Raw genomic sequence first — 9,935 nt, 5'->3', positions numbered from 1 at the left:
TTTTGTTACTGAAGTCTCTGATACTGAAGTCTCTGATACTAAAGGCTCTGTCACTGAATGTTTTGTTACTGAAGGCTCTGATACTGAAGGCTCTGATACTGAAGGCTCTGATACTAAAGGTTCTGTCACTGAATGCTTTGTTACTGAAGGGTCTGATACTAAAGACTCTGATACTAAAGGCTCTGTTACTGAATGTTTTGTTACTGAAGAATCGGATACTGAAGGCTCTGATACAAAAGGCTCTGTTATTGAATGTTTTGTTACTAAAGTCTCTGATACTGAAGGCTCTGTTACTGAATGTTGTGTTACTGAAGGATCTGATACTGAAGGCTCTGTTATTGAATGTTGTGTTACTAAAGTCTCTGATACTGAAGGCTCTGTTACTGAATGTTTTGTTACTAAAGTCTCTGAAACTGAAGGCTCTGGTACTGAATGTTTTGTTACTGAAGGATCTGATACTGAAGGCTCTGGTACTGAATGCTTTGTTACTAAAGTCTCTGCTACTGAAGGCTCTGATACTGAAGGCTCTGCTACTGAATGTTTTGTTACTGAAGGATCTGATACTGAAGGCTCTGTTAATGAAGGCTCTGATATTGAATATTCTGTTACTGAAGGCTCTGTTGCTGAAGGCTCTGTTATGAAAGGCTTTGTTATTGAAGGCTCTGATAGTGAAAGTTCTGTTACTGAATGATCAGTAATTGAAAGCTCTGTAACTGGATGTTCTGTAATTAAAGGATCTGTTACTGAAGGGTCTGATGCTGGCTCTGATACAGAATGGTCTGTTACTGAAGGCTCTGATACTGAATGTTCTAATGCTGAAGGCTCTGATAATGAAAATGTTGTTACTAAATGCTCTGTAATTGAAAGCTCTGTTACTGAAGGTTCTGATGCTGAAGGCTCTGTTACTGAAGGCTCTGTTTCTGAAGGCTCTGGTTCTGAATGCTCTAGTACTGAAAGTTCTGTTACTAAACGCTCTGGTAACAAAGGCCCTAATACTGAAGGCTCTGTTTCTGAAGGCTCTAGTACTGAAGGCTCTCTTACTGAAGGCTCTGTTACTGAAGGTTCCACTACTGAAGGCTCTGTTTCTGAAAGCTCTGGTACTGAAGGCTCTGTTTCTGAAGGCTCTGATACTGAAGTCTCTAATACTGAAGGCTCTGTTACTGAAGACTCTGGTACTGAAGACTCTACTACTGAAGACTCTAATACTGAAGTCACTAATACTGAAGGCTCCGTTACTGAAGGCTCTGGTACTGAAGGCTCTGGTACTGAAGACTCTAATACTGAAGACTCTAATACTGAAGTCTCTAATACTGAAGGCTCTGTTTCTGAAGACTCTAATACTGAAGGCTCTGTTACTGAAGGCTCAAATATTTCCTTGGGTGGATATTGGTTCTGATAGCCTATTCTTGGTGTGATTACCGATCGCTCTTTCTCTGTGACGTTAGCAGACATTAGAGCTCTAATGTCCGGGGTTAATAGGACTGTGAGACCATCTGTGGTGATATAAAGTTCTTGTCTTTTATCTTCGTCTTTAAAGATAACTTCAGGTACAGATGATTCTGTAGTTCTGCTCAATATGGGTTTGGTTTCTGCTTCTTCTGCTGCATCAGTTTTTACTGTGACTCTCTCACACAGCAGTGAGTCAAACTTTGTCTCGCTCTTTATTTTATTATCTTGAACCCGATATATTTTTTCTTTTTTATCATCTGTGTTTTTATAAATGGTCTTGTTTCTTGGCGTGACCCATTTGATCGGACCATAAGGAGGATCAGATCTCTGGGGGGTATCTGAAAGATGTTCCCTGTTTGTAGCCGATAGGATTTTAAGTTTTGCAGCTGTTCCAGATGTTTCCGAAGCCGTTTCATCTGTTTGCTGCTGCGTTGAGAATACATCTGGAGGAACCGTGTGGGTATTTATACCTTCAACCTGCCCTCTGTCTGATTCCTGTTCCCTGAATTTAACTTTCACACATGTTGTTTTCTTAGTTGGACTTCCTGTTTGTATTTCTTCCTCAATAAATGAGAAGTTTTCAGTTTTTAACTGACCTTTGACCCCTGCTAACAGACTATCCTCTTCTGATAGCCTTACCTCTCTGTCAGCAGACTCTAGTTTTACTGATTTATACGTTTTACTTCCTGTTTTGTCAGCTTCGGCCATTAGTTTGTCTGGAACCATAAATCTCTGACGACTGTCAGATTGATAAACTCTGGTCAGGAGATGTTTCTCAGAAGACACCTCCATCACAGCACCAGCTGAACTCCTCTCATGTTGTTCCTGTTCCTGTTCTGGTCCAAATAGAGAAACGCGACCATGTTCATCTTTGACAGTTCCAGTCTTTGACTGAACCTCCTGTTGAGGAGGTTTGAAATCTTTCTGAAACTTAAGTGTTCCTGGTTCTTTTTCTAAGACCACCTGAGATCTTTCAGAAGTCACCTCCATCACCGGAGCCACAGAAAACTTCTGTTCCTGTTGTGCTTTGGCTCCATCAAATGGAAAAACATTTCCATATTCATGTTTTAGAACCATGGAGCTGGACGGCTCTGCTGTCAGTTTTGAACTTTTCTCCAACCTGTGGTCTTTTTCTCTGAGAGGTTTTGATTTCTTTACTGGAACAACCTTCATCTGCTCAGCTGCTTCTGGATTTTTCTTCAGGTCATCACCCACCTTGAAGGAACCCTTCTCCTTTGCCATGTTTGGTTCTGTAAAGTCATTTCTTGTTAGAAGGATCGGTTCTGTTTCAAGTTGTTCCTGTTGAATGTTTCTCTCCTCACATGGAGGAGTTCTGGTTCTGTCCATCACTTTGCTCTGATGTTTCCCTGTTTTGTCTTTGGTTTTAGTTTGTTTATCTGCGATTTGTTTGGAGTTTGAGATCAATCCTCCTCCAGGAGGTTTTAAATCTGTTTCTTTGACAATGCTGACTTTTTTATCTTCACCGTCTTGGTTTTGGATGTCTTCAGTGGATAATTGCTGTTGTTCTGGCCTCGTTGGTCCTACAGATGATGAGAACTTCTCAGGTTCCTCCCTGGTTTCTCTGACCTTGTTACTTCTGTCTGTTTTCTCATATTCTACATTGATCTCATGTCTAACTCGTTCCTTCTTCTGCTCAGGAGGAGAAACTTGATCTTTCTTTGATTGAAAATCTGTGGTTTTTGTAAAACTATCTTCTGACTGACGGCCTTCAGACTGACTGATATCTCTGATCTGCTGGACTTCTTCAGCTCTGAATCCTTTGTCTTCATGATGCCTGTTTGTTTTATGTGGAACTGGTTCATCATCCGGTCCAGTTTTCTTTGAAGCATCACTGTACAGTATCTTCTCTGGTTTCTGTTTGGGTTCTGTCTCCTGAATGAGACGTTCTCTGCATGGAACCTGGGTTTGAAGGAATTTAAGTTCTTCTAGTGGTTCTTCAGTCTTCAGTAATTTCTGAAACCTCTTAAACAGTGGTCCTTCCTTTGAAGAATCAACGTCCAGTATCTTCTCTGGTTCTGGTTCAGTTTCTGTCTCTTTAGTTAGACGTTCTCCAGCTGTTACCAGAACTTTGGGTAAATTAACCTCATCTCTCAAATCTTCAGTTTTTGGTAAGTTCATCATTGTTTGTTTCGTTGAAGTATCAACATACACCATCTTCTCTGCTTCTGGTTTGGTTTCTGTCCCCTCTGTCAGATGTTCTCTGTCTTTAAGATGGACTTTGAGTGACTGAAGTTCTTTCAGATGTTTCTTATTTGGTAACTTCTGAAGCCTCTTCATCTTGACTTGTGTTCCTTCCTTTGAAGCATCAGTGCCCAGTATCTTCTCTGGTTCCTGTTCAGTTTCAGTCTCTTTAGTTAGATCTCGTCTGTCTAAAACAAGGACTTCAGAGGACCGAATCTGTTCTGGTGGTTCTTCTGACTTTGGTAACTTCTGAAACTTCTTCATCTTCATCAGTGGTCCTTCCCTTGAAGCATCAACTTCCACCTTCTTCTCTGGTTCTCGTTTAGTTTCTGTCTCCTCAGTCAGATGTTCTCTGTCTGTAAGCTGGACTTTGGGGAAATGAAGTTCTTGTGTCAGATCTCCAGTGTCTGCCGTCTTCATCAGTGTTCCTCCAGGTGAGGTGCTGCCTTCAGGCTGGACCACCTTTTGGTTTCTGTGAAACTTTTTTTGAGTTTCTTTCTCCAGCCAAGACTTTTGAACATCAAACGTAACAACAGGAACAGTTGAGACTCTGGATTGAAGCTCTAGTTCTGGTGTTCCATCTCTGGTTCTGTCTGTTTGAGATGTATCTTTAACTGTGACTACCTTTGGTTGAGTTTTCTTGTCTGGTTTGGGTCTGGAGAACTCATGCTCTTCTGTTAGAGAGTCTTTGAGTTTAGATTCAGGTCTTGTGGTTCCTGCTGGTTCTTCTGTAGAAGTTTCCTCCTTCATGACTTTAACTGAAACTTTATTCTGTCGTTTCAGCTTCTCATCTCTGACCTCAGCCACAGTTTGAGTTTGATTTTGAAATACGGTGGTTTTTGACCTGATTTGTTGTGTTGCATCTTCTTTAGAAGTTAAACCTTCCTCAATGGATTTACCTGAAATGTTTCTTTGGACTGGTTCTGGTTTCATCTCTTCAGGAGTAGAAACTTTAGATGTTTTGTTTTTGACTCTGCTGATGTTGATCAGTTTGTTTGTTCCAGTTTTTACAGTTTCCTGACGAGCTGCTGGATGTTTGAGGACCAGTTTCTTCAGTTTGTCGTCTTTAATGACGTTGATTTGGTCAGTTCTTTCCTGAACTGAAACAGGTTTTAAAGCTTCCTGTTTGTCATCAACACCTTCAGTTTTTAAAAACGTTCTCTCTGGAGCTGCTTCTGGCTTGTTAATTTGACCTTCAGTGGTTGAAACTTCAGTTCTTCTGATGTTTGACAGTTTTTCAGGACTTTCTTTCTTTGTGTTTGTAACATAAACTTTTGTTTTAGCCTTCTCCTGTTTTAGAGGAGAAACAGAGAAACTTTTGTCTCTAATGAAGCCGGTCTCTGTTAGTTCAAGCCCAGCTGCCTCTGAAGAGGCGTCAGATGTTTCTCCATGACGTTCTGAGATCAGTTCTTTAAAACCGTCTCTTTGGTCGTCTTCAGTCTGAGTTTTATCCCGACGCACGATGGTTTCTGTGTCTGCAGCCTCTTTAGTTTTTATAAAAATCGATTCCTGCAGAGAAACATTCCCTAAATCACGTGTTTCTGCAGGAGCAGCTGAAGAACCAGAATCAGGAACCTGGTGGTTTTTTTCAGGAGAAGCCTGAACTTTACCTTTTAAAGCTGAAGCAGAAACTTTACTTTTTTTGTTTGAACCAACTCTAACGTTTTGGTTCTGAAGCTCTGCCTCGTCTTCATCGCCTGTCTGCTGCCTCAGTCTTTCAGTCCTGATCTTCATCGGTTTTTCATCCGTTTCTTTAGTTTGAACTTTCACAGCTTCAGAAGAAACGTCCTCAACTGTTCTAACCTCTGAAGAATCATTTTCTTCAGGTTTGTCTGAAAGCTTTCTGTCTGTCATAAAGAACGAATCAGTTTCCCTCCCTGATGATTCCGGGTCACCTTTTCCTCTCTGTCTGATAATGTCTGAAACTTCCTGCTGTGGATCAGAACCGGGTCTGACTGATGTTACAGCTCTGGCTTTAGGAGTCTGAACTTCTTTAATATGTTTAGAGACAGTTTTCTGTTTGGGAAACTTGTCAGATTTAGTTTTATCCTCCTGAATTATTTTCTGTTTTTTACTTCCTGTCCTGACAACATTTTGGTCAGTTTCAGGGATAAATCTAATTTTGGAGCCGGATGTCTTTAAACCGTCAGTAACGGCAATTTGTTTGATAGTTTCAGAACCTTCAGCCGGTCTTTCACGGTCTTTGTGAGCCACAACAGGTTTAGGGTCAGTTTCTTCTCTCGTCGCGTCTCTTTCAGTCCAGGATCCTTTTGGTTCGTCCGGTAAAGGAGCAGAGAAAGATTTAAAGTTTTGAAGAAGAAGCACCACGAGGCGGTGCCAAGAGATTAGAGGGAACAAGACAAACAGACAGGTGGAGGTAAATAAGACGTGAGGACTGGATATAAACATCAAAGAGTTCAGGTGGTCTACCTTTCTTCAGCTTTGTTTCAGCTGCAGGACTTCTGACCGCCTCAGATTTGTCTTCAGTTTCTTTAAAAGATTTTTTTAAGAGGATAAAAAAATAACAGACGTAAAAAAAAGAGTTTTCATTTGAAAAAAGATTAAATAAATCAGTTGTCTGTGACGTGAAGAAAACAAATGAACAAAATGTGGCAAAGATGTGTGGAGGTGAAACTGTGGTGGTTCCTGAAGGTGTCACACACAAGACCAGAACCAGAACCTGAGGTTCTGCAGAGTGTGGTGAACATGAAAATGATGCGCACATTTCTCTCTGGATACCTCTGACTGTAGAAATCTTCTCTTCCTTTGGTTCCACAGAGGCTGAAGGTTTTCTGAAGGTCTGAGCAGAAACATCTGCAGACGTCTGGAGCTCAGACTCGGTCTCCTGTCTGGTCTTCTTTGGTCTCGTCAGCTTCAAGTCTGTTACCGACTCTTCTGAAGGAACTCTGTGCCGTTCTACCTCCACTGTTGCATCAGATTGAACCTTCCTCTCTGGTTTCTGTCTAACTGATGCGTCAGGTATTGGAGTGGTTCTGGGTTGGACCGGTTCTGTCTCTGCTGACGTGGTTTTTATTTCTGGTTCTTTGCTGTGTTTTTTCTCGGGGGCATCTGAAGTTTGGATCTCTGCTGCAGGTTTAACGAGTTCAGCTTCAGCGACTGAACCTGGTTTTTCTGGAGGTTTTGAAACGGTTCCAAGTTTCCTGGTTGAAGAGTCGGTAACAGATTGTCCTCTGAGCTCAGACCTTCGTTCCTCTGATTCTGTTACAGCTAAGATGTCCCGATCTTCATCCCGTTCATCCTCCTCCTTGGTGTGAGGGACTTCCTGTGGAACGAGATGATCTTCCCGTTTCCTCCCAGCTTCTTGTCTTTGCTCCGTCCGGACAAGACGAGTTTCTGATTTTAAGAGTTGACGAAGAAGAGGCGTCATGTGGCGACGCCAAGAGGTGAGACACAGAGACATACGTTAGAAGAGGTTACTGCACAGATTTGTTCAGATGATAATCCAGATTATCATCAGATGATGATGATCCAGGTTATCACCAGGTGTTAAAGGTGAAGGTTAAAAGATGGAAAACTAGTTCTGCTGATGTTCAGTACCTTCTCCAGGAACAAACGGTTGGATCTCTTGATCTTTGATCCTCTCAATCTTCTCAATCTTCTGGACTTGGGTTTCTTTAAGATTCAATCAGTTTTCAGTACAAGATGGTGAGAAGAAGAACATTTAGACGGTTAACAGACAGAACCAAGACCTCAGACAGGAACAGAAGAGAAACTGTTAGAAGAGGCAACAGCTCAACACTTTTCAGATCCACTGGAGAACTATGAAAAGGTTCTGCTCATGGATGGTGTCACATCAGATGGGTTCTCTTTAAGATGCTTCTCAGAACGTTTTGTGGAGGATGGGGATTTAAAGTCTGCAGAACCTTTTAGGTTCTGATGTTTTGTTGTGTACTGATTTTAACTGAGCAGGAGAAGCTGTCAGCACGTCGCTGCGACACCACCTAAAGCAGAACCTTCAGTTCTTCGTCTCAGTGATGAAGAGTGCTGCAGAACTGTTGCTGAAGAAGAGCGCAGCTTTGTGTCAGAAGTACCTTTAGGACCAAGTTCTTCTGGTGCCCGTTTAGCTTGGACCTTCTCAGGGATTTTAGCAGGAACCTTTTGTGACACAGATATCTTCTCTGGTTGTTTCTTCACCTGTTCAGGTTTTACGTCTTCAGGCTTCACTTTGACCTTTTCAGGTGGCTTCTTCTCTTCAGTCTCCTTCTGAGGAACCTTATCAAGTTTCCCCTGAGAAGGAACCTTCTCCTCTACTTTCTCTGGAGGTTCTTCTGGAATCTTTGCAATGACCACCTTTGGAGTTTCCTCCAGCCTTCTCTCAGGTGTCACCACCTCGTCTGGGATCTTCTCAGGAGGTTTTTCCTTCACCTCAGGTTTCCTCAGAGGTTTTCTGTCTGGTACAGACTCAGGTTTGGTCTCCAACACCACCGCCTCCTCAGAGACCTTCAGAGGGACCTTTTCCAGCAACTCTTGGGGTTTCTGTTTGGGCTTCAGAGCTTTAAGAGGGTTTAACACAGAAACATTCAGAAGACATGACTAAAGAAGAGAAGAATGTGCTGACGCACACGTTAAGGACACGCTAGAGACACGTTAGAGACAGGAAGTAAAAAAGCTGAGTTACTCATCAAGATACAAGAGATTAGTCTTCTGAACAGAAAGATCTTGGTCCAAATGGACCAGAGGACTCTTTAATGAGGTTTACAGAAACCTCATCAGATGTTTGATGAAGGGAAGCAGGTTTAGTTTGTTATGGAGGAAACGTCGTGGAAACAAGAGTACCTTTTTCTTTCTGAGCCAGTTCTTCTTTGGGAGGAACGACTTCGGGTTCAGGTTTCTTTGCTGCTCGTGGAGGCACCGGGACTTTTTCTTCCACGGGAACTTTAAAAAGTTTTTTCACAAACATTTAAGAGCCTGTCAGTGGACTCGGTTTCAAGAGGAAAAATAAAAAGAACTCAACCGAGCAGAAAGAGTCAGAACTCGTTAGTCAGAAAGACGAAGTTGACTAAAATAAAATTAAAAACTTTAAAAAAAATTCTGAGCCTGAAAAACAACAACAGCTGAACATGAAAACAACTACCAGACGGTAAAAACCAAAAATATCAAACGAGAGGCAGACACGAGACAAGCGAGAGGCAGACACGAGACAAGCGAGAGGCAGACACGAGACAGATGTGAGACAGACGAGAGGCAAACTTTGAAAAGACATTGGATAGACAGACGGATGCTAGACAGTTATTAGATCAAAGTAAAATAACAGACAAAACAGATTAGATGCTAGATGGACGTTGGACGTTGAGCACATCAGATCTGCATTAAATAAGCATGAGATGGACGTTGGTCTAATATAAGAGATGTTGGACAGACACTGGACGCAGGACGACTGTCAAACAGATGTTGGATACTGAACAAGCACAGAAGAGTTGAAGAGGTTAATTTTTAAGTTTCATGAGCTTCAGATACCTTTAAGTGGTTTCTTCTTTGGTTCTTCTGCTTCAATTTGGACCTTCTGAGGGACAGGAGGAGGAGAAGGAGGAGGAGGAGACAACTCCTTCCTCTTCTTTGGTTCTTCTAGAACTTTAAAAGAACATGGCATGGATGTTACGCTGTAGGCTCTGCCAGCAGAAATGACTGCTGCTCTCAGAGTAAGAAGTTAAAGGTTTATGAGACACAACAGAACCGGTGACGGGTCAGTTTCTGGATTTAAAGGATGCAGAACTTTTTTAGATGAACTGAACAAACACATAAGAGCACCCGGCACACATGGACAGAGGAGTTAGTCTGATGATGAAGAAAAACTCCAGCCGCAGATGTTCTGTACCTTTTCTCTCAGGTTCCTTTGGTACTGGTGCTGGTTCAGGTTTTGATACTAAAGCTTCGGGCTTTGTGGTCGGAGGCTCAAGTTTACGGACTTCTGGTTTTGTTTTCTCTGGTTCTGCCTTTGGTTTGAGGACTTCAGGTACTGGCTTGGTTACTGTTGGTCCTGGTTTGGTCTTTGGAGCCTCTTCGGGGGCTTAAAGTGACATTCAGACATTTTCAGATCAAACACAACCGTTCAGAACCGCTAAAGATTTGCTTCAAAGTGTGAAGCTGAACACAGTTTATGTTTCAAGAAGAGACACAATCGGACCTGAAAACATACAACCAGAACAGAATTACCTTTGGATGGAGGCTCCACTGGTGTCACTTCAGGTTCAGCCTTTGGAGCTGGAGCAGGCTTAATCTTGGGTTCTGGCTCAGCCTTTGGAGCTGGAGCAGGTTTAGTCTTG

The 9,935-nt window shown here is 42.2% G+C and overlaps 1 protein-coding gene across 16 annotated transcripts in view; it reads right to left on the bottom strand.

Moving 5' to 3' along the window:
- The window catches only part of ttn.2 (titin, tandem duplicate 2), a 202,703-nt gene that overhangs the window by 122,808 nt on the left and 69,960 nt on the right, over window positions 1–9,935 (bottom strand). For 9 of the 16 annotated variants that reach the window (XM_037686800.1, XM_037686801.1, XM_037686803.1 and 6 more), the window contains 8 exons: window positions 9,826–9,935; window positions 9,488–9,679; window positions 9,130–9,243; window positions 8,449–8,547; window positions 7,704–8,165; window positions 7,210–7,284; window positions 6,391–7,005; window positions 6,082–6,141 (listed from right to left, as the gene is read on the bottom strand). In XM_037686800.1, coding sequence (XP_037542728.1) covers window positions 6,082–6,141; window positions 6,391–7,005; window positions 7,210–7,284; window positions 7,704–8,165; window positions 8,449–8,547; window positions 9,130–9,243; window positions 9,488–9,679; window positions 9,826–9,935 — 1,727 coding nt within the window. The remainder of the gene's footprint in view (window positions 1–6,081; window positions 6,142–6,390; window positions 7,006–7,209; window positions 7,285–7,703; window positions 8,166–8,448; window positions 8,548–9,129; window positions 9,244–9,487; window positions 9,680–9,825) is intronic. The other 7 variants (XM_037686808.1, XM_037686810.1, XM_037686813.1 and 4 more) reach the window with 4 other exon arrangements.

The sequence above is a fragment of the Nematolebias whitei genome, chromosome 13 (genome assembly GCF_014905685.2).
Source record: "Nematolebias whitei isolate Nwh7 chromosome 13, NemWhi1, whole genome shotgun sequence".
Classification (NCBI taxonomy): domain Eukaryota; kingdom Metazoa; phylum Chordata; class Actinopteri; order Cyprinodontiformes; family Rivulidae; genus Nematolebias; species Nematolebias whitei.
The sequence above is the reverse complement of the archived record's forward strand: the minus strand, read 5'-3'. Positions and strand labels throughout refer to the sequence as shown.